The 24,910-nt window shown below is 41.9% G+C and overlaps 1 protein-coding gene across 4 annotated transcripts in view; it reads left to right on the forward strand.

Annotated features, from left to right (window-relative positions):
- The first annotated feature begins 7,399 nt into the window (after positions 1-7,399).
- Positions 7,400-24,910, forward strand: part of MON2 (MON2 homolog, regulator of endosome-to-Golgi trafficking) — a 105,766-nt gene continuing 88,255 nt past the window's right edge. For all 4 annotated transcript variants that reach the window (XR_008664797.1, XR_008664798.1, XM_055327932.1 and 1 more), the window contains exon 1: positions 7,400-7,881. Coding sequence is in view for 2 of the 4 variants with exons in the window: in XM_055327932.1 (XP_055183907.1) it covers positions 7,771-7,881 (111 nt within the window). In the remaining 2 variants the exon portion in view is untranslated. The remainder of the gene's footprint in view (positions 7,882-24,910) is intronic.

Genomic DNA, 24,910 nt, shown 5'->3' on the forward strand with positions numbered 1-24,910 from the left:
TGCACCTCTCTCTCTCTCACTTGCTCTCACATCTCTAGAGTGTATTTTTGCTTTAATAAACTCTCCCACTTGTGGGGCCCACCGGCTATGTTGTGTCCGTCCTTGAATTCTTTCTCATGAGACCAAGAACCTTCTGCGACACCTTTGGCGACCGGCAGGGTCAAGGGCCCAGGGTCTCCCAAGTTCACTCAAGCAACACTTTGCCTCCAAAGTACTGCCCGTGGTTTTCTTGAGTTTCTTTGCTCAACATGCTTGGAAAGCCAAAGTATCTGAGATAGGCCTTGGCCAATGGCTGGTGTGAGGAGAACTCCCTTGCATAGAGGGTTGGGGCTTTCCCTGATTGACCTCTTCTGCTTCCCCGCATCTCTGACTTTCTACCAGTTTATTCTCAGGAACACATCCTTAATAAATTAATCGCCCAGAAATCTCTCCTTAGGGTCTGCTCCCAAGGAACCAGCTGTAGGGCTGGGCTAGAGAAACAGACGCAGGTGTGAGAAGCAAGTCCAAGAAAGGGGAAAAGAATGAAGACTATGAAAGGTAAGCCTGGCCTGCGTATCCACTCCAGCACCCCCCTCCCTGCCATCAATGTGGTTTCCAGTGTGAGTCTCAGCAGTGAGAGGTGATTTAAGGAGCTGGAGACAACTAGACAGCGTGGTCTTGTTCTCAGGAACAAAGTTGAAAGCAAGAATAGAGCACAAGGCCTCAAGGCAAAATAAAAAACCACAGAGCTATTAGAGGAAATACCTCTGAAATGCTTTGTAGTTAATATTAAATATCTTCAGAATCTTCCCCATGGAATGAAGGCGTCTGTGAACCTCTGGACTCTGAAAATGTTGAAAGGGAGTATTTCAATCTTTACTTCTGCAACATAGAAAAAGCCTGACAAATCTGTACACTGCTCCCTGCTCCCTTTGCTGCTTAAAACATTCTGTGAGCTATTGGAGGGGAGGACAACTTTCAGGGGTGACTATTGCTTCCGCTTTTTCATAGCAGAACTATTTCCACACCATTTGCACTCAGGTGTGCTCTGGTAGGTGACTGATGCAATGATTTAGAGAAGGTCCAGCTGAGGGAAGTTTCCTAGTAAAGATGGCAGTCTCGTTAGAAACCGGTTCCTTCACTGTTAATACATTGTTGCTGCCTTTCCACATAACAGGGAACAAACTGATGTACCAAGTATAAAATATGTTCTTAAAGCACTTACAACAAAGACAGAAGAGAAAATATTTAAAAAATAATTTTGAAGGGGCTCCTGGCTGGCTCTGCTGGTAGATCATGTGACGCTCAATCTTGGCATTGTTAAATTCATGCCCCACATTGGGTATAGAGATTACTTAAAAATAAAAATTAAAAAACTCATCTTTAAAGAAAATTTGGAGTGTAACCACAAGAAGCATATAAACAAACAACATTATTCTTACATCTAGGAGGAACACAGTGTTTAAAATAGTAAATTATGGGTTCTCCACTCATAATTTGCCTTTTGTAATCATTTCTTTATTCTGTAAAGAAAGCATATGTTCTTCAGTCAGTATGTAATTTAGACCAGCAAGCAAGTTATAATTTTTAATTCTGAAAATTAAAGTTTGAGGGATTCTTTGAGAATATGTTTTAAGAAATACATAGACAGCATGTAGAGGCATTGGCACAAGCCTCCAGACTTGGTAAAATTCTTAGAAAAAGAAAACTGTCAAACTGAATTCATCTCAGGAAAAGTAATTTGGAGATAGAGAATTGACAATGACAAAGGAGAAGATGTAAGTAAGAAAGCATTTATAAATACATTTGCCATAAAATTTCATATTAACTCATGCAACTAACAGATCTCTGCTCTATTTTCAACATAGTTGTCCATGTTCCGCCCCTTATCCTGACCACAGAAACCAATCACCTTGTACCATAATCTTTGGAACCCAGGGTGTCTCCTGCTCTGTGGACAGTTGATCTCTATTCTTTTCAGTGACCTAGGAGGTAGTCTGGCAAAAAGCTTTGCAAAATTGGGATCCCTGGGTGGCACAGCGGTTTAGCGCCTGCCTTTGGCCCAGGGCGCGATCCCGGAGATCCGGGATCGAATCCCACATCGGGCTCCCGGTGCATGGAGCCTGCTTCTCCCTCTGCCTATGTCTCTGCCTCTCTCTCTCTCTCTCTCTCTCTCTCTCTCTGTGTGTGTGTGTGTGTGTGTGTGACTATCATAAATAAATAAAAATTAAAAAAAAAACTTAAAAAAAAGCTTAGCAAAATTGGAGTATGGTGTTTACACTCAGTTTGCCAAACTCCTTAGATTCTCTCTTTAGAAATTTGAATGTAATTCATAAAGAGGAAGTATGTAGGGTAGAAACACAGAAGTCAAATAGACACAGAAAGAAGGAAAAAGTAGCAGACACCAGGAAGAAGCTGATGCTATGAGACAGCAAGATGCTGGTGATGTCTGGAATCAGGAGTGAGGGAACTGGTTTGGTAGAATCAAGAGAAGTCTTAGCAGAGACATGGAGGAGATGTGTCTCAGGAATACTTCAGCAGATGAGGTGAGAAGGAAGCAACGCACACCTGCTGCTGAGATTAATCAAGCAGTCACGGGCGCCAAAGGGTTTTCTAGCTTCCAAACTCTATGAAAAGGAACCCAAGCTTTTCCTGTATTCCTGTAGGGCTCGGCCCCGTGGCTTAAATTCCTTAGTCTCTTATTTTCACAAGCCCTACTGCTTGAGGTCTCTGAATCTACGCAGTACACCATGTAAAGGAGTCTGGGCTTTAATCTGAAAACATTAGAAAACCATAAAAGGGCTTCATACTTCCATTTTTAGAAAGAAGACTCTGGGACAAGCGTGGAAAATAGCTTAGAAATGGACCAGAGGTAGGGACTGTACACTGGAAACTGTTGTCCTAAACCAATGAGGGCCGCCTGGGTGCCTCAGTCGGCTAAGTGTCCCTCTCTTGGTTTTGGCTCCGGTTATAATCTTAGGGTCATGAGATGGAGCCCTGCGTTGGGTGGGTTCTGCACTCAGGGCAGAGTTGGCTTCAGATTCTTTCCCCCTTCCTCTTCTGTCCCTCTGCTGCCTCCCCCAGCTCTCTCTCTCTCTCTCAAAATAAATAAATAAATAATATTTAAGCTGGTGAGAGATGATGATTGCCAGAGAATGGAATGGAGAAAATGGATGAATTGAAAGTTACAAAGGGGGATGAACAAACAGAAATTGATTTAGCTTAAATGTGGTAGATGAGGAAGCAGTAAGAATCAAGTTTGATTCTTTGTTTCCTGATCTGGAAAACCAGATGGGAACCAGATGGATAGTGGCAACCAATTTCTTTCACCGAGAAAGGCAATGTATGAAGAGGACCAACTCCTTTTTTGGGAGGATTGTAGGTGCCAATGAGACTTCCGGGTAAAGATGTCCAATAAGCAGTGGGGTATTCATGTCTAGATCTCACACAAGAACTCTGGAGTTAGATATTTGTGTAAAAGGGCTTGATATCATGATGTTCAGAGATATTCCAGTAGCAGTTTCTTGTTTTATTCCCGTAGCACTAAATTCAGGAATGTACTTGGACATTAGCACAGAGACGCTAAAAATAAAGGTTTTTTTCAAGTCTGAATATCCTCTCTAAAGAGCACCTTAGCTATCATCTTGTGCACTACATAACTCTTGAGATTGATGAGCTACCTACCTAGATGAGATGGTCTCTAGAGAATGCCTTGTATAGGACCAGTCTACCTTTACATATATAAGGTAGGCTCAGAAAGGGAAATGAAGTTTCTAGAAGGTCTGACGTCATGTATTCCAGAAAGTCTCCATGTTTGGAAGGTTGAGAAGCTCGCATTTTCATCTTTTAGCTGATATTGCAAACACATTGCTATTGCAGTATTTCTGTTAATCTGGACAATCTATTGCTGTTTGTCAATATCGATGTCATACAGAGTTGTTGTTATCCACAGGTTGGTAATAACTGAAACCATCGGTGTGCATAATAGGATCACTCCAGGAGAATAAAAAGAAGAAAAGAGTGCAAAAAATAGAATTCTGGGAAATATGAATCTCTAAGGAATAGGTGGAAAAGAGAAAAGCAGACAGTAAGGGACTGATGGTGAAATCTGAAGAATTGAACAACTGGAAAGGTAAATTGAGTAATATCTGTATTTCACCATGAACTAAAACAGATAGTTCAGAATGACATTAGACAAGTTTTCTTATTACACAAGAATACTAGTCCGTTATTTATTTAAAATACATTTTCTAAAAGATTCATGACAAAGGCCCAGAAAAAGAACTGGGTTCCCTAGTTTTCAATTAGAATGTTAAAACTTATTGATAATTAAGTCTATTTAGAATTTAATAAAGGATAGTGGGAGTGATGATCACAGAAGAGCTACCTAATATATATGTAATATATATTTTAAAATATATTTGTACATAAAATATGTATATAAATATATAAAAAATATACTTAAACATTGACTTACTGGGTGGCTCCATGGTGCAATGATACCACATTGGGCTTCTAAAACATTAATTTAATACTCATTGTGTGCCAAGCATTGTGCTTTATCCGTACCATCTCATTTACATAGTAGAAGTATTTCATAAGGAAGGCACTTGGATTTCCTTCTTTTAAAGATGTGGAAACTGGGGCACCTGGGTGGCTCAGCTGGTCAAGCATGGGACTCTTGATTTTAACTCAGGTCATAATCTCAGGGCCCTGAGGTAGAGCCCGGTGTCAGGGGGAGTCTGCTTGCTACTCACTCCCCCCTTTCTCTCTCTCTCTCTCTCTCTCTCTCAAATAAGTAAATAAATGTTAAAAAAAAATAAAGACGTGGCAACTGAAGATTAAAATGATTCTGTTTTTCGGGATGCTAACTCCGGTGTTTAGCTGATTTCTTAACTTATAGAACCAAAAATGATTTTTGCCCCAGGTAACTTAAGTTTTGCCATAAAGCCAGGTGTTGTTTCTGTGGCAGTACAATCTCTCTGGGCATATGTACATTGAAAACTATTTGTTTTTGTTTTTTAAAAAAGACTTATAGGGGATCCCTGGGTGGCTCAGCGGTTTAGTGCTGCATTCGGCCCAGGGCCTGATCCTGGAGACCCGGGATCGAGTCCCATGTCAAGCTCCCTGCATGGAGCCTGCTTCTCCCTCTGCCTGTGTCTCTGCCTCTCTCTCTCTGTGTCTGTCTCTCTGTCTCTGTGTCTTTCATGAATAAATAAATTAAAAATATTATTTAAAAAAACTTACAGAATAGTGGTTATAGGTAATTGCTACACCTTAAGAAAATTTTGGCTTTTCAAATCATTGTGTTATTTTTAAATAATGAATTCCAGTTGCATTCCCTCAATTATATGTAAAAGATATAAAGGACTCGAAGAAAGAGGATTTTGAGTCAATTGTGCCAAAATCACTAATAATAAAAAACTTAAATTTCAAAAGAAAAATTGGCCACATAGGGAAAGGCACTAGGAGGAAGCTTGGTGGTAGATTATGAGCCAATTATTAGAGGATCATTTTTTTTAAAGGTGGGTGGGGGGAAAGGATAATTGGGCATTAAGGAGGGCACTTGATAGAATGAGCACTGGGTTGTTGTTTTTTAAGATTTTATTTATTTATTCATGAGAGACACACAGAGAGAGAGAGAGAGAGTCACAGGCAGAGGGAGAAGTAGGTTCCCTGCAGGAGCCCAAAGTGGGACTCAATCTCTGCACCCTGGGGTCAGCCCCTGGGCCAAAGGCAGGAGCTAAACCACTGAGCCCCCCAGGGATCCCAGCAGTGAGTGTTATATGCAAATGATGAATCATTAAATTCTCCCCCTGAAACTAATAATACAGTATATGCTAACTAAATTGAATTTAAATAACTAAAAAAAGGAGTATCATTTTTAAAATCTCCCTGAGACCTCAAGAATGTCTGCCACATATTGTATCTAAGCTTTCTTTCCCTTAATTTCACAGCTTTTAATTCATAAAACCTACACCATAGGAGCCGTCAAATTTCCCAAAGTTGTGTAATAGGCACAAATGATGTTCTGAGAACTCATATACATCATCTGCTACCTTCATCCATCCTGGCTTTAATCCTTCTTGTCGGATGGAAAAAAAAATCTATTTCGTTTACAAAGCACTTGTGGTGCAAGACCTTGTTTTACAGCCAAACCTTGTCGCCCACTGAGGACAGTCCAGTGTCCCCCATGCTGCAGAGATGTCATCAGCTCAGTCGACTGCAGGCGTTCATTTCTTCATCTCCGACCTGTACCGCGGTTCAGGCTCTCCCTCTCCCTTCTTCCGCTTGCACTCGGTAGCTGCGGGATGTCTTGGGCCAGAGACTGACCTGGACCTTCGGAGAAGCACATTTTTCTGTCTACTTTTGCCTCACGTATATGTGCTACATTCATCGGTTTCTTATATGAGCAACAAACTGTTTTATTTATTTATTTATTTATTTATTTATTTATTTATTTATTTATTTATTTATCAAACTGTTTTAGGGGGGACGCCTGGGTGGCTCAGCGACTGAGCATCTGCCTTCAGCTCAGGGCGTGACCCCGGGGCTCCGGGATCGCATCCCACGTCGGGCTCCTTGCACGGAGCCTGCTTCTCCGTCTACCTGTGTCTCTGCCTCTCTCTGCGTCTCTCATGAATAAATAGATACAATCTTAAACTGTTTTGGGTACTCATTCATTCAAATATTTACTGATGGCCTGCAACGTGCCAAGCAATGCACTAAGTGCTGGAGATTCAGCAAGGGACAAGAGGTGTAAAAAAAAAAAAGAAAGAAAGAAAAGAAAAGAAAAGAAAAGAAAAGAAAAGAAAAGAAAAGAAAAGAAAAGAAAAGAAAAAAAAATCCCAACGCATCTAAAGCTCCTTTTAGCCGGGGACTTGCGGTGGGAGGCAGGCGCGGGGCAGAAAGGAGGGATTCTGCCTGACTTTGGCGGAGGGTCTGCAACAAAGGGTAGTTGTACCTCCCACCTTACGGACCTGGGAAATAGGTGAGTGCTCGGCGGGAAGCGCCCCCGTGTGCCCCGTTCGGCTCCGGAGCAGCTGCAGCGTAGACGCTGAGCAGGGCAGAAAGTCCCGGGAGGCAGGCGACGAATCCAGAGGAAGCCCGCTGTTTACACCGAGATGCACCTAGACACAAGCAGACGCTGAGACGTACGTACGTGGCTCCGTTCACAGAACTGCCACCTAAAAAAAAAAAAAAAAGCAAATTTAGACGAGCCAAAGAGCCGCTCCGACCAGCGCGGGGGAAAGCGGCGCCCCCGGCCCGGAGCGGACAGGCCACGCCCCCGGCCCCCGGGCCACGCCCCAGGCCACGCCCCCTGCGGCTCGCCGCCCCCCGTTGGCCGCGGCGGGGGCGGTGGCCGCGGTGCCCGGAAGTGCGGCTGACGTGTCCCGGCCGCGCGGGATTGTGGGCGAGTCTGCTAATGGCGTCGGCGCGTCTGGAGGGCCCGGGGAGCCGGCGCTGAAGCTTCTGCCGGGCTGGTGGGCGACGCGCCGAGCGGCCGGACCCCGCGGCAGCGGGAGGTACCTGGCCGCCGGTGGGCTCGGCGGCGCCTAGCGGGGCGGGGCGGCGCGACCGCGGGGGGCGCCGCGGGGAGGAGCCGCGAGCGTTGCGAGGAGGCTGCGGGGGGCTCCCGGGCTCGCCGCGGGTTCGCCGCGGGTTCGCCGCCCAGGCCGAGCCGAGCCCCGCCGGGCCCCGGAGGCGGGCTGCGGGAGGGCCGCCCCGAGGAGCTGACGGAGCTGCAGCTCGCTCGCGCCTCTCCGCGGCCGGCCCGTAGCTCTGTGGACCATGTCCGGCACCAGCAGCCCGGAGGCAGTGAAGAAGCTGCTGGAGAACATGCAGAGCGATTTGCGGGCCTTGTCCCTGGAGTGCAAGAAGAAATTCCCACCTGTCAAAGAGGTGAGCCGGGGCGACGCCGGGAGAGGGCCGGCGGGCGGGCGGGCCGGCCCCGGGATGCCGGCGCGCGGCCCCTCCCTGCCGGCGCCCGGCTGGTCTCCGCCCGGCCGCGGCGTCCCGGGTCTGCGAGGCGCTGGCTGCTCTGCTCCGCGGGCGCCTTTTACTTACGCTCGGGTTGGAAGACGTCTGGGGCGCTCGGATTTTCCCGAACCCTGTGCTCCGCCCTTAGCAGCGAGCTCGGCGAAGTGAGGCGGCTCCCGTAACTCAGCCGGCCTCTCCTGGCCTTTTTCTTTCTTTCTTTTTTTAAAAAAAATATTTATTTATTCATAGACACAGAGAGAGGTAGAGACGCAGGCAGAGGGAGAAGCAGGCTCCATGCAGGGAGCCCGACGCGGGACTCGATCCCGGGACCCGGGGTCACGCCCTGGACTGAACCGCTGAGCCCCCCCGGGCCGCCCCTCCTGGCCTTTTTCGAACTTGAAACTAGCCAACCCCGAGCTGAAAGACTTAGGGGGTGCTGTTGCCTCTAAAAACCATTCACCCGTCGCTGTCGTAAAAATCCCTGCGCTCCTGACGCGTGTAGGACGTGTCACTCCCCGGGAAGTGGTTTTTCCCTCCTTAGGCAGCTTGCACTCCGGGTCAGCACCGTGAAGTATTAGACCATGCAGCCCGCCGACTTTAGGACGAATATTGGAGGCCCACAGTGACCGTGCTGTGCCCTCGGCGGTGCTGTAACGTGAAGCTGGGGTTTGAAGTTAGATTCAGTACACGTGAACCTCTTCGAGCTTCAGTTTTCTTTCATATGTAAATAGACTCAAAGGTTGGATTTATTAGATCATGATGGGAAAGTGTCAGAGCAAAAATCGTATTATAGAAGAGGCTTCCAGGGCAGCCTGGGTGGCTCAGCTGTTTAGCGCCACTTTCGGCCCAGGGCATGATCCTGGAGATCCGGGATTGAGCCCCGCCATCGGGCTCCCGGCATGGAGCCCGCTTCTCCTTCTGCCTGTGTCTCTGCCTCTCTTTCTCTCTCTCTGTGTGTGTTTCTCATGAATAAATAAGTAAAAATCTTAGGTAAATAAATAGCCTCAAATCCACTTTGTAATTTTAACAATAATTTATAGAACCGACTGTTCCCAGCTCTTATACTTTATATAGAGACTTGAATTTCTCTATATTACACATAAGAGCCTTTGTGGATTTGCTTGAGAATCGAATTCATATTTATTAAATTATTTCTTTTGGAAAATGCATCCAGAATTCCAAATAGGTAACTTACAAAGTTCTAGGACTCAGTCCATCTAATCTAGGAACTTTTGATAAAGCTCATTAGCTTTTTTACTTGCACATTGGCCAAATCACTTAGTGATTGCACCTACTATTTGAGATAGTGGCAAAAATAATTCTTGGTGTGAGTATCTGTGATACGTAATTTCCTACACAGTACCTACTCTGTAAGAATTTGTTGAATGTAAGTGCCAGTGGCACTTCTAATATGTTTAGGAGCCCACTTTAAGAATTGGAAAAAAAAAAAAAAAGAATTGGAAAATAACCACCATTACTGTGTCAAGTTTTTTTTTTTTTTTTTCCTGTGTCAAGTTTAGAACAAGAATGCGGTAATTTAGTAAGACCGATTTTTTAGGAGGCACACTTGGCTTTCAAGAAATATTTTGATTAATTTTTTTCCTGGTGAATTAATAGCAGTGCCAGATTTTGGCTTCTGTTCTCTGAGGAATTGGTACATTTTTAGTTTTATATATTTGGGGGATGGGGAGAGGATGGTGCTTGGTAGACCTTAAGGCAAAGCTTTTCTAACTAAAAGAAGCTTTTCCTGTATACTGGTTTATATCTTCACAGTTACTACTTGAGAAATACTTAATTCTGAACTACTAAGGGTACTCGAGAACTCAGTGCAATACAGTGGTAAACGCATATATTGCTTTGGAAGGGAAGTTTCCTTCCCCAGTACTATCTATCTATCTATCTATCTATCTATCTATCTATCTATCTATCTATTTAAAGATTTTATTTATTTATTCATGAGAGAGGCAGAGACACAGGCAGAGGGAGAAGCAGGCTCCATGCAGGGAGCCCAATGTGGGACTTGATTCCGGGTCTCCAGGATCATGCCCTGGGCCCAAGGCAGGCACCAAACTGCCGAGCCACCCAGATGTCCCCCCCCGCCCAGTACCTTTTAAACTAGGTAGAAAGAAATGATACCTTCTGTATTTAGTCCCTAAGTTTCTAGTAATTTCTACTTTTTTGATCATGGTGGTTACAGAAGAAAAGAATATTGGTAAAGGATAGTGCCTTATTTATTGATATTTACTTCCTGTCTTTGGATTTTCTACACAGTTTTCTGCATCTTAATTGTTTTCATTTATAAATCTAGCCTTTGCATATTAAATCGTTTTAATAGTGGCTATAATTTCATTGTCATTTTAAAATAAAAGTAGTAATTCAATAATAACAGCAATACATTCCTTCTCCTTGTTTTCCTGCTTATTTTTCTTAGTCCTCAAATGCAGATCTTAATGCTTCAGCAGTGTAACTTTTTTAGCACAAGTGTGCTAGCTAATTTGTTAGGGAATATTTGTATGAAACATTTTTTTTCTTTGCCTTAAAAATCATATCATATCTGTGTAATTGAAATTCATTGCCTTAAGAGGCAGTAATCTCTGAAGCTTTATGTTTATCTACTTAATGAATAAAACATTTTGGTCATTTTCTGTTTGTAGGCATTACTCTGGAAACAAATGAGGGGGATCTAACTGAGCTTGGAAGTATGGTCAGGGAGAATTTGTAATTCTTGAGTTGAGCTGAGTAGGATGAATAGAAGCTAGCCAACAGAAGAAGGGAAGGAGGTTGTTCCAGCCAGAGGAAATTGTGTATTTTTATATTCCATGTCAAATTTCATGTTGAAGGTAATTGGTAACCATTAAAGCTTTTTAAGTGGGGGAATAATATGATCAAGTTCAGACGTAGTAACACTTTTTTATAACAGTATTGGTGGGAAGAATTAGAGGGGACTGAGACTGAGGCAAGGAGAGCAAATTTTAAAGATGGATGATGATTGCCTGCATGATGGTAGCAGTAGTGGAAGACAGGAGGTTGCTTGCATTGTGGTGGGCATGTGTGAAAGAGAGAGCATGATAAAAAGGACTTAGCAGGTAAAATTACCAGAGCATAGTCACCTTTTATAAAGGTAGAGAGAGAACTCTGTGATGCCTCCCAGGTTCTGGCTTGGGAAACTGGATAGATCACTAAGAGGAGGTGATGTTTTGGGGCAAAGTGAATAGTCCTGAATATAGTAAGTTTAAGATTTATCCGTGACATTCAAGTGGAACTGACTATACATGTTTGAAAATGATGGTTTGATTCTTAAGGGGGAAGGTCTAGAATTTCAGATTTAGAAATATTGGTTTATACATGATAATAGAAACCAAAGGACTAGTAGACAATTCTGGAAGAGTGTATAGAATGAGAATATCAGAGTCAAAGAAGGAACTTTGGGAAATAGCAGTAATAAAGAAAAAGAGGCAACTGGCCAACTAAGATTAAGGATATGGGAGAGAAAGGGAATACTTGCAGAGCAAAGACCCTGAGAAAGCTGGAGTTTCAAGGGTGTAAGTGAATGAATTGGCTTTCAGTCTGAGAAGGAACATATTTTCTTCTGACAGGAAGAAAAAAACATGAGTTTGAATGTGATCAATTTGAATGAGGAAGGGACATTGTGGAGAGATAGAAAGTTGTAGCCTCCATTCTTGCTAAGGTAGGGAACAAGCTTATTGCTAGGAGTAATTAGTGATGTAAGGGGTGAAGGATAGAAAGTTTGAGGGGAGCAGTGGATCACATTCGAGAAGTGCAGGAGAAGTTGACTTGGGACACTTTAGACTGTTCGCAAGAAAAGTGATTGAAATGATGATAGATGGTGAGATCTATGTTGCGTTCCTAAAGAAGGAAATCCAACAAAACTTTGATTGGAAGAAGATGGAAGGGAGAAGGAGCTAGCAGCATCAATTTAATCAAAGTGCAGTGGAGTTAAGGAGTGGGAGAGCTAGAAGGATAGAGATTGGGACAGTAAGAGAATGTTGAATTTTGGATTGCCAGAGTATGCTGCTCTAGAGGATGATGAAGTCCAGGGAATGGGTAGTACAAGAGGAAGAGAATGAAGATCATTTGAGTTGAGGTGGTCAGAATTAGGGTTTTGAACGGATTTTTTTTCTCTCTTTTTTAATAAAGTGAAATCAGTAAGGATATAAATAATAAAAGAGTGCAAGTAGTCTTCCATGCTGTGTACTTTGTTTCCTTTTGTGTATTTGGGCTTGATAAGAGTTGGATAACAGGGATTTTTGTCTTAAAAAGCAAAAGTTCTCTCTCTCTCTCTCTCTCTCTCTCTCTCTTTTTAATAATTTATTCAGGAGAGAGAGACACAGGCAGAGGGAAAAACAGGCTCCCTGTAGGAAGCCTGATGTGGGATTTGATCCGTGGACTCCAGGACCATGCCCTGGGCTGAAGGCAGGTGCTAAACTGCTGAGACACCTAAGCGTCTGGTAAAAGTTCTAAGAGTAGAATTCCTCAGTGTCCAGTGCTTTTTTTTTTTGTATTAGCTTGGTGAATGAGATACCATTTATTTACCATGACAGGATTCTTCCTTTAACCAGCTGTTTGGGGACTGAGGACCAAGTGAGTTGGTTCTTCTGGTAGGGAGAAGATCTCATTTTCAGAATCTTTTGACAGTGAAGAATGAGGACTAGATAATGTATGCATGCTTAATCAGGAGCTGTTTGGTATTTTATATACTGTATTTTATAATGTACTGTAGGTTTTTTTTTTTCTGTTGATGTTGGTTGGACAGATTACTCATGACACAACCGATAGTGTGTTCTTTCTCTTATAAGCATAATAGAATAAGTTAATGTTTTATATACTGAAATGAATTTTCATAATTTATTCAAAAAAAACTTGCTAACACCAGTCACATGTGACAACTATGGTAAGGAGTTCATAATCATTTTGGTCAAGGCTTACTTTTCTATGTAATGCAGTTGTAGATAATTGTGTTAGGCAAATAGCCTGTGGCCTTTGTTTCTTTTCCTTTTTTTTTTTCTATGACTTTATTCCAGAAAAGTTACATTAGATTCCTAAGGTCTCATTAAGTTCATTTTCTTCTGATAAATAGTTTAGATGTTAACTTCAAGAGTATTATAAGCAGAAACGTTTCACTAGGACTTCTAGGAAAATTTTACTAGAATATTGCAGTATTCAAAGAGCATTTTACAGTGAGAGTTCTTTAAAAAGTTTTTGGTTAGGGGCACCTGGGTGGCTCAGTGATTGAGCTTCTGCCTTTGGCTTGGGTCGTGATCCCGGAGTCCTGGGATGGAGTCTCACATCAGACTCCCTGCAAGGAGCCTGCTTCTCCCTCTGCCTGTTTCTTGGCTTCTCTCTCTGTGTCTCTCATGAATAAATAAATAAAATCTTTAAAAAAAAAAGCTTTTAGTTAGTGTTTTATACATTCCTGAAACTATCATAACCAATGAAGTTTGTTGTTAAAGTGTAAAATACTATTTTTTAAAAAGATTTTATTTACTTAGATTGAGAGGGAAAAGCGGACTCCCTGCAGAGCAGGGAGCCTGATGTGGGGCTTGATCCCAGGACCCTGAGATCATGACCTGAGCTGAAGGCAAATGCTTAACCGACTGAGCCACCCAGATACCCCAAGACATTATTTTTGACTACGTTTTTGATCATTGTATTTTTACTTTTATAAAGAAAATGAATGAGAGCAAAGATCAGTGAAAACGCATTGGTTATCTTAGCTCTGTGCTTTAGTGATACAAAAGAAGTAAAAGACATTGTTCTGGCTTATAAACCAGAAAGGAAGATGTACTTCAAAAATGGAATTATTTTCCTTTTTTCCTTGTATATAAATAGAGCATATTTTCAGTCATCTACAAAACGCTGGGTTTTGCTCTCACTGTTAAAATTTAAAAGGAATTAGTGTCTTAAGTGTAAAGCATGGTGGGAAATACAAAAATGAAGGAGAGACTGCCTTTATCTTTATGAAGTTAACTCAGGGTTGATAAACTATTGTCTTTCCATTAGGCTAGGGACTTTGCATCCATTGACTCTATTAATACAAGATGCTATCTTAATTTTACAGATGAGGAAATTATTATTTTTTCTTGGTTCAGTAACTTGCATAAATTAGTAAAGCTAGAAAGTGAAAGAACTGGGTTGTGAATCCCTGTGCATCCATCTGCAGCTTCTCTCCATTATATCATACTGCAAAATGCCTTTAAAACATACTTGTTCTTATCATTGTTCCCATTCTTCTCCTTGCTTGGTTATTTTTTACTATTCATCATTCTTTCCACATTGCAGTTTTCTCATTTTGAAGTTTGTAGCACTCTACTTTCCTGTTTCTCCTCACTCTTTCAGTATTCCGTCTGCTTTTGTGTATTTATGTGTGTCCTGAGTTCTGTTTTCAGGCCTCTTCTCCATGTTCATTCCTTAGCACTGTCATCTACTTACTCCCCTGCTCCTGGCCTTACCTCAGTACTGATGACTCCGAAATTTGTGTAGACTCTGCTGTCTTTAATGAGTATAGACCTGTGTTTCCAGCTGTCTGTTGAACACATCTACCAGAGTATCTTTCCCACGCTTGACGTAGGACTTCTTGTAATTGAACTTACTGGTCTCAAAACTTGCTCTTTCGCTTAGTTAACTTTTTTGTTGGTGGCATTTATCACTGTTGCTTACCTTAGTCACATTTGGCTATCTTCTCCCCTTCAGCTCTCTTTATTCATCGTCAGCTGTTCCTTCCCACTCTGTAATTTCCAACATACCTCTTCTTTTTTTCTGTTTTCTCAGCTTATTACTTTAGTTCCAGGTTTCAAATGCCTGGCCTTTAATATGTATTAATGACGCTAAAGATAAACCATTCTCGTTTAACCACTAGCTTAATATATTTAAGCAGCTCAGTAACCCTCTGTCCTTAAAGGATCCCTTACATAGCATTTAAGACCCTCCTTGATTGTCCTAACCTTCTTTTCTAGCTTCATCACCCTCAACTTTTTTTTACATGCCTTCCTTCTTCAGTTGAGATATATTGCCTGCTATTCATGCTCCAAATATGTGGTACTGTTTCCCTCTTCTATGTTTCTGAGGTTCCTTTTGTTGGTCCAGAATCACCTTCTCCTATCTTTTTATTTTTATTTTTTTTGTATATTTTTTTTATTATGAATTAATTTTTATTGGTGTTCAATTTACCAACATACAGAATAACACCCAGTGCTCATCCTGTCAAGTGTACCCCTCAGTGCCCGTCACCCATTCACCCCCACCCCCCACCCTCCTCCCCCTCCACCACCCCTAGTTCATTTCCCAGAGTTAGAAGTCTTTATGTTCTGTCTCCCTTTCTGATATTTCTCACACATTTCTTCTCCCTTCCCTTATATTCCCTTTCGCTATTATTCATATTCCCCAAATGAATGAGAACATACACTGTTTGTCCTTCTCCGGTTACTGTGGCCAAGTTCAAAAAGGGTGTTGCCTGAGTTCTTCTCTGGGATTTTGATGGAATCTTGTCTCACATTTAGATCTTTCATCCATTTTGAGTTTATCTTTGTGTATGGTGCATGAGAGTGGTCCAGTTTCATTCTTCTGCATGTGGATGTCCAATTTTCCCAGCACCATTTATTGAAGAGACTGTCTTTCTTCTAGTGGATCGTCTTTCCTCCTTTATCGTATATTAGTTGAGCATAAAGTTCAGGGTCCACTTCTGGGTTCTCTGTTCTGTTCCATTGATCTATATGTCTGTTTTTGTGTCAGAACCACACTGTCTTGATGAACACAGCTTTGTAGTACAACCTGAAATCTGGCATTGTGATGCCCCCAGATATGGTTTTCTTTTTTTAAAATTCCCCTGGCTGTTTGGGGTCTTTTCTGATTCCACACAAATCTTAAAATAATTTGTTCTAAGTCTCTGAAGAAAGTCCATGGTATTTTGATAGGGATTGCATTATACGTGTAAATTGCCCTGGGTAACATTGACATTTTCACAATATTAATTCTGCCAATCCATGAGCATGGAATATTTTTCCATCTCTTTGTGTCTTCCTCAATTTCTTTCAGAAGTGTTCTGTAGTTTTTAGGGTATATTTTGAGAACCATTTGAATGGTAAATGGTTCTCCAACCTTTTATTTTCAGGTTGTAGGTGTCCTTCTGTCTAAAATGAGTCTCTTGTAGACAGCAAATAGATGGGTCCTGTTTTTTTATCCAGTCTGAAACTCTGCGCCTTTTGATGGGGTCATTAAGCCCATTCACGTTCAGAGTTACTTGAACTTCTTCTTAAAGGGGAGTTTTAAGAGTCCCCCTTAAAATTTCTTGCAGAGCTGGCTTGGAGGTCACATATTCTTTCAGTTCCTGCCTGTCTTGGAAGCTCTTTATCTCTCCTTCCATTTTGAATGAGAGCCTTGCTGGATAAAGTATTCTTGGTTGCATGTTCTTCTCATTTAGGACCCTGAATATATCCTGCCAGCCCTTTCTGGCCTGCCACGTCTCTGTGGAGAGGTCTGCTGTTACCCTAATATTCCTCCCCATGAAAGTCAGGGACTTCTTGTCTCTTGCTGCTTTAAGGATCTTCTCTTTATCTTTGGAATTTGCAAGCTTCACTATTAGATGTCGAGGTGTTGAACGGTTTTTATTGATTTTAGGGGGGGATCTCTCTATTTCCTGGATCTGAATGCCTGTTTCCCTTCCCAGATTGGGAAAGTTTTCAGCTAGGATTTGTTCAAATACATATTCTGGCCCTCTGTCCCTTTCGGCGCCCTCGGGAACCCCAATTAAACGTAGGTTTTTCTTCCTTAGAGTGTCGTTCATTTCCCTTAATCTGTCTTCATGGTTCTTTAATTGTTTATCTCTTTTTTCCTCAGTTTCCCTCTTTGCCATTAACTTGTCTTCTATGTCACTCACTCGTTCTTCCACCTCGTTAACCCTCGTCGTTAGGACTTCTAGTTTGGATTGCATCTCATTCAATTGATTTTTAATTTCTGCCTGATTGGATCTAAATTCTGCAGTCATGAAGTCTCGTGAGGCCTTAATGCTTTTTTCTAGAGCCACCAGTAGCTGTATAATGGTGCTTCTGAATTGGCTTTCTGACATTGAAGTGTAATCCAGATTTTGTAACTCTGTGGGAAAGAGGGCTGTTTCTGATTCTTTCTTTTGAAGTGAGGTTTTCCTTCTAGTCATTTTGCTCAGTGCAGAGTGGCCAAAAACAAGTTGTATTGGAACACGGGGGAGTATCACTGGTCCGTCTAGCTGGTCTTCTGGGGGAGGGGCCTGCTGTGCTGATTTTCAGGTGTCAGCACTTGGGGGAGCTGCTCTGCCCCTGCCTGCTGCAGGGCTCAGCGGGGGTTGTTTACCCCGTGGGACCCAGGGAGGAACAGCAGCAGTTGCTATGGCAACTCTGGAAGCCTGGAGTCAGCCTCCGCAGGAACTACGGGGCTCGGGGCTCTCGGCTCTCCGTCCGCAGGGCCTGGAGGCTCCGGGGCGGGGCCGCTGATGTGCTCAGCTCGGGGCAGGAGCGTCCTTGCTGTCCTGGGCCCTCCCGGCCTCTGCCTGTCCCAGGGGGAGGCCGGATCCTGGGCTGTGTCCCGGCGCCCTGTGCTCCGGGGCCTGCGCTGGTGGATTCGCGCTCCCGCCCCGCAGCCCCCTCCCTGGAGCCGCTCCCGAGCCCCTCCGAGCTGCTCCGGTCGGTCCCTCCGTGCGCGCTGCAGCCCTTAGGGAGCTCGGAGCACTCTCCTGCGCTCGCAGGTGTCTGTTAGTGTCCCAGGGAGCCTGAGGGCATCCCCGCCCTCCTGGGTCCTGCTCCAACTCCCTGCGAGCCCCTTTCCGCCCGCCCGGGAAGGTTGGTGCAGCTCCTGCTTCTCCGGGACGGGGCTCTCCTGTCCTGGGGACACTCGCCCCGGCCTTAGCCCGGCTCCTCGCGGGGCCCCTCCCCCTCGGAGGCCTTTTGTTCCTTTATTTCTTTTTCCCCGTCTTCCTACCTGGATAGAAGCGCGAACTCTTCTCACTGTAGCGTTCCAGCTGGTCTCTCTTTACATCTCAGGCTGAATTCGTAGATTTTCAGGATTGTTTGAAGGTTATCTAGGTAACTTGGTGGGGACAGGTGATTTGGGGACCCTGCTCTTCCGCCATCTTGCCCCTCCCTCCTTTTTTTTTTTGTATATTTTTTATTGGAGTTTGATTTGCCAACAAATAGCATAACACCCAGTGCTCATCCCGTCAAATGCCCCCCTCAGTGCCCGTCACCCAGTCACCCCATCCCCCCGCCTACCTCCCCGTCTACTACCTCTTGTTTGTTTCCCAGAGTTAGGAGTCTCATGGTTTGTCTCCCTCTCTAATTTTTCCCACTCATTTTCTCTCCTTTACCCTTTAATCCCTTTCACTATTTTTTATATTCCCCGTATGAGTGAAACCATATAATGTTTGTCCTTCTCTGATTGACGGACTTCACTCAGCATAATACCTTCCAGTTCCGTCCACGTTGAAACAAATGGTGGGTTTCTAATGGCTGAGTAATACTCCATGGTATACATAGACCACATCTTCTTTATCCATCATCTTTTGATGGACACCGAGGCTCCTTCCACAGTTAGGCTATTGTGGACATTGCTTCTATAAACATTGGGGTGCAGATGTCTTGGTCTTTCACTGTATCTGTATCTTTGGGATAAATCCCCAGCAGTGCAATTGCTGGGTTGCAGGGTAGCTCTATTTTAACTCATTGAGGAATCTCCACACAGTTTTCCAGACTGGTTGCACCAGTTCACATTCCCACCAACAGTGCAAAAGGGTTCCCCTTTCTCCACATCCTCTCCAACATTTGTTGTTTCCTGTCTTGTTAATTTTCCCCTTTCTCACTGGTGTGAGGTGGTATCTCATTGTGGTTTTTTTGATTTGTATTTCCCTGATGGCAAGAGATGCAGAGCATTTTCTCATGTGCGTGTTGGCCATGGGTATGTCTTCTTTGGTGAAATTTCTGTTCATGTCTTTTGCCCATTTCATGATTGGGTTGTTTGTTTCTTTGCTATTGAGTTTAAATAAGTTCTTTATAGATATTGGATACTAGCCCTTTATTTTTTTATTTTTTACTAGCCCTTTATTTGATATGTCATTCCTATCTTTTTAAATTAAAATCTTGCCTTTCATTTAATCCCACTGTAAATGTTGCTCATCCATTTTTTGCATGAATGAATCAACTTTAAAGATAATTTTCTTCTTTAAAAAAAAGATTTATTTGAGAGAGAAAGAGAGAGAGCGAGAGAGAGCAAGCATGCCGAGGGAAGGGGCAGAGGGAGATAGAATCTCAAGCCAACTTTGCTGAACGTGGAGCCTGATGGAAGGTTTGATCCCACAACCCTGAGAGCACTACCCTGAGATCATGACTTGACCTGAAACCAAGGGTTGGATGCCCAACTGACTGTGCCACCCAGGTGCCCCCAGATAATTTTCTAATTTCTTCTCTCATTCCCTTCATTCATAAAATAGATTTTGAGTACCTACTGTGTGCCCGGAACTAGTAGTTGCTAGAGCAAAAACTGTTAGAACTTCTTCCCAGGATTTTCAAGCTAATAGGTTTTCCTCTTAATTTTCTTTTTTTTTTTTTTATATTTTATTTATTTATTCATGAGAGACACAGGGAGAGAGAGAGGCAGAGACACAGGCAGAGGGAGAAGCAGGCTCCACGTAGGGAGCCTGATGTGGGACTCGATCCTGGGTCTCCAGGATCAGGCCCTGGGCTGAAGGCAGTGCTAAACTGCTGAGCCACCCAGGCTGCCCTAATTTTCTTAATTTTCATTTAAACTTATATATGTTATTTCCTTATAACTCTTTTTTTAAAAAATATTTTATTTATTTATTCATGAGAGACACACAGAGAGAGAGAGAGAGAGAGAGAGAGAGAGAGACGCAGGCAGAGGGAGAAGCAGGCTCCATGCAGGGAGCCCAACATGGGACTCGATCCTGGGTCTCCAGGATCACGCCCCGGACTGAAGGCAGCACTGAACCACCCGGGCTGCCCTATTTCCTTATAACTCTTTTATCTTCTGTTATACTTAGTTTAGGTTTGTTTTTTTAATTTGTGTTTTGTTTTGTTTTGTTTTTGTTTTGTCTAATAGCACTTTAAGGGTCAGTTTTGCATCTTGTTTATCCTTCTGAGTTCACCATAATGCAAAGCATTTGTAATATCTAGGAGGTACTAATTAGTTACTTGTTGAAGATTACAGTTTTTAAAAGGAAAGGAAAGAGATACTATATATATAGGCATGCTATATATATATATATAGCTATCCACATGTAATCTGCATTTCAGTCTTTTATTTGATGTGTTAAAATTTTTTTTCTTTCCTAGAAGCCAGAGGTTTTTTTGTTTTTAGTCAGAGATTTTTTTTTTTTTTAAGGATTTTATTTATTTATTCATGAGAGACAGAGAAAGAGAGGCATAGGCATAGGCAGAGGGAGAAGCAGGCTCCCTACCGGGAGCCAGCCCAATGTGGAATTCAATCCCAGGAACCCAGGATCATGACCTGAGCCAAAGGCAGACACTGAACCACTGAGCCACTCAGGTGCCCTTACTTAGAACTTATCATGTTTTTATTTAGAAACATTTTTTTTAATGTAACTCTGTATGCCAGGCACTGTGTTAGGCATTAGTAATACGGAGGGATGGATCGAATGTATTTCTTGTCCTTATGGGGCTTATAGCTAGAATGGAAGAACAGACATATAATAAGATGAATGGGAAAAGTATTATGGGTACAAACCATAGACAGCCCACAAAAGTGGAAAGGTGTTGTGATAGTTGCCACAGAAAAACTTGATAGGAGAAATTATTTGTCACTGCTTTTGGTATTATAAGAATAACCAAATTAGGAAAGCCTGCTCCATAAATCTGCTATTATCCTTGTGTTGTCAGCAGTTGTTTAATTTCAGCAAAGCATAATTTGACACATTAAATGAGTGTTAATTTGGGTTCATCTATAACTTAAGAATTTGTTGATTTTATGATTTAAGAGCTGTAAAAATAAGGAATTCCTAATTTGATTTATACCTACTTAGATTTGTCAGTAACTGGGTAGGTCTATGAGATTTTTTTTTCTTTCTTAAAGCATGTTCTTACACTACTTAGTTTTGAGAAACACTACTAGGGATTGGCACTGGAAAACCATTGAAAATTTGAGACAGTGGAGGAATGGAGGCCAAGATTATAAGTAGAGAAATCTATTAGCTTAGGCTGATTATGAGAAGTTTGGTTTAAGGTACATAAGTGGGTTTTTTTTAATTTATTTTTATTTTTATTTTTTATAAGTGGGGTTTGAGAAGAATATAAGATATACTCACTACATAGTCTTTGTGGTTGATCATATTTGTGGGGTGAGGGAGAAACCCCAGATGTCAAGTCAGTGACAGAATGGATACTGCTGCTGTTCAGAAAAATAGAGATTATAGGAAGGAGAAACAAGTTTTTCTGGGGCTGAAGTAGAAGTTTGTGGAGGGCATGTCGTGATGACACCTATTTTGAACATCTAGAATTTAAGCTTAAACATTTAGTTTAATAAGTCCTGTAGTTTAAGAGACAAGTGAGAAACAGGAATATAATTTAGGAGTCTTCAGCATTTAGAAAGTAATTGAAACCTTGGAATTATGAGATTGGCTGGGAAGAGTTTATTGAGTGAGAAATGAGGCCAAATATATTCTGAATAGTCTTGGAAGAGGAGTCCACATTCTCTCACCTCTGTTTTTCTGTGCCAAAGTCCTTGAAGAGTATGTCTATGTGAGTAAGCAAAGAATATTGAAAAAAGAATTACTTGAGAGAAATTAATTTTAAGAGTAAAAAGTATTAAATACTACAGTGTATTTAATTTTGGTGTTTTTTTTTTCTAACTCAGGAATAGAGATATCAGACTACCCACTTTAACCTGTTATCTCTGTCCAAGTCCACAGAAGTGGCAACTTTATTTATTTATTTATTTATTTATTTATTTATTTATTTATTTATTTATTTATTTAAAGATTTTATTTATTTATTCATGAGACACACCGAGAGAGAGAGGGGCAGAGACACAGGCAGATGGAGAAGCAGGCCCCATGCAGGGAGCCCAAGGTGGGACTTGATCCCTGGACTCCAGGATCACACCCTGGGCTGCAGGCAGTGTTGAGGCACCCGGGCTGTCCCCGAAGTGGCATCTTTACTCTTTTTTTTTTTAATTTTTATTTATTTATGATAGTCACACACAGAGAGAGAGAGAGAGAGAGGCAAAGACATAGGCAGAGGGAGAAGCAGGCTCCATGCACCGGGAGCCTGACGTGGGATTCGATCCCGGGTCTCCAGGATCGCGCCCTGGGCCAAAGGCAGGGGCTAAACCGCTGCGCCACCCAGGGATCCCCCGAAGTGGCATCTTTAAAAAATAAAATCTTTTATGCATGAGAGCCAATTCAGGAAAAAAATAACTATGTTTATAATTGAGTAGTTCCCTTATGGATATACAAGATACCTGATCAGAGTAGAGGATACTTTTAAAGTAAGAAGTAAAAGACTTTTTCACAAAGACTATTCTTGATACATAAAGGCAATCTGAGTCTGAGTACTTCCATTTATAAAAAACACTCTTGAAGTTGTAGCTAGGCCTGTGTATGAAGTAAGACTGCGGCGGTTAGGAGGACCCTGGTATACAAATGTGGTCAATAAACATTGGTAGTGAAACTTTCCAGCAACACAGAATGCCTAGAGAATAAGTAAGATGTTAACATTTTCAAAGTTGGAGAATAGAAACCTGCATGTAAAGAATGGGGAACTGTGAGATCGGTTTATATCTAAGGCAAAAAATAGTCCTTTTGGTGATTGTTTTTTGCGCTTAGGAATGAAAATACTGTACTTGTTTTAAAACAGTACTTGGGCATTATTGTACTTAACCCACTTCTTAATCCTTTTCCTTAATGTGGATGTGTGAAAATAATTGTTAAGCATTTTTTATTTTTTATAACTTATTTATATTTCTTTAAGTTTATCTCTGACACAGACATGGGTAGACTATCTCAGGGAATAAAAATAGTGTCTGGCAAACTTGAAGTTTTTTACTGACATCTGGTATCTAGCATGCTGTAGGACTGATTTTAGAAACTGTTAAGAAGGTCAGAGTGTCTAGAATTCAGAGTCAAGTACAGATGACATTGGTATTTTTGATGGTTCAGTAGACTAATTTTTGTTGATGCTGAAGCAGAAAAAAATAGTGAATTTGAGCACATACAGGGTACAAAGAGTCATAGTGAAGAAGGGAAAAACTTGAAAATGGTGGTAGAAGTAATCTCAGTGATGACAATGTGGCTCTGTAAGAAATTTACCCAACAGATGGGCAGCCCCGGTGGCTCAGCGGTGTAAGCGCCGCCTTCAGTCCAGGGCGTGATCCTGCAGACCCGGGATCAAGTCCCACATCAGGCTCCCTGCATGGAGCCTGCTTCTCCCTCTGCCTGTGTCTCTGCCTCTCTCTCTCTGTGTGTCTCTCATGAATAAATAAATAAAATCTTAAAAAAAAAAATTTACCCAACAGAGTTTGAGTAGGGTTGTTGTATTACAAAGTATATATAATGTTTTCAGTGTTACTGATTTTTGTTGATTTTGTTTTTCTTTATCTAAATTTTTATTGTAAATTTGGTACGGTTTGTATGTCCTCAGAGTGTATCTGGAATCTGACCACTTCTTACTGTCTCAATTACTATCACCTTGGGCCTATCCACCACCTTTTTTTGCATACATTATTGCAATCATCTCCTAGATTTTGCTGCATTTTGGACTCACCTAAAGATTTGAAAAAAATACTGATACTCCCCCTGGCATTCCTTGGAATGTGTTGCAACCCTGGCATCAGGATTTTTTTTTTAAAGCCTCTGGTGTTTCTGATATGCACTGTCCCAAATAATTAGAAAATCAGTAATCTTTCCCTGAAGAATTTGACTATATTTCTGCTTTTTCTGCTTGTAGCCATTTTATTTGGGACATTTCTATTTCTTAAAGTTGTAGAAGGAAGTCCTAATGTATCTATTAGGCTTCTTAGTTTTGAGCAGTGGAAGCTGATTCTAGCTGATTTAAGCAGAAATGAAGTTTACTAATATATATATATATATATATATAATATAATACTAATATATATATATTATATATATACAGAGAGAGAGAGAGAGAGAGAGAGAGAGAGAGAGAGAGGCTCACATAATTGGTAGAAGGCTGGATAGAGCCAGCTTTAGAAAAAGTATAGAAACAAAGGGAAGCTAAACAGCTAGAACCTGCTGTTCTCTGCTGAACAAGTGACTGGATACCTCAGATATAGCCCTGGCCCCTCTATGCTGCCACTGGTTCTGCTGCTGTTTACTGTCCTTGGGAAGTAGATGTTACCTCCACTGTTGCTGTCGTTAGAAAGAATTTTCTCTTGACTCTGCTCCATATTCATAATCCCTGGTAGATGTGTCTTTTTGGATTAGAATCGGCTGCCAGAACATGTGAGAAAGCAAGTATCTGGCATTTTCGATTTTTAACAGTGGAAGATAAGCTCTATATTGCATCAAAACTCATGAAGTTGGAAAATCTCCAGACACAGGCAAGGGCTTCACATGCTTGGAAACCAACAAAATGACAAAGGTCATGTACTATACGTAGTGGTATTTATTTTATGCATTAATCCACTGGTTCTCAAACTAAGAACCCACAAGACATTGGTATTTTTTCCATAATTATTTTAAACCTTTAGAACCTGCTACCACTTGTCCCTTAGCAAGCAGTTAGAGATAACAAAATAAATGAGTAAGTAGCAAGCAAATTAATAGGAAAACTTAGGCATATAACTTATGAATATTTATATATTATTTTTGGAAGTATGGAGACCAATATAAGTATAAAATAGGTATGTTTCTTGATAATAAAAAATGTTCTGAGTTTCTATGGTGGAAGTTTTATATCAGTGTTATATGTCAGCATTG

Source organism: Nyctereutes procyonoides, unplaced genomic scaffold (assembly GCF_905146905.1).
Source record: "Nyctereutes procyonoides isolate TBG_1078 unplaced genomic scaffold, NYPRO_anot_genome, whole genome shotgun sequence".
Classification (NCBI taxonomy): Eukaryota; Metazoa; Chordata; class Mammalia; order Carnivora; family Canidae; genus Nyctereutes; species Nyctereutes procyonoides.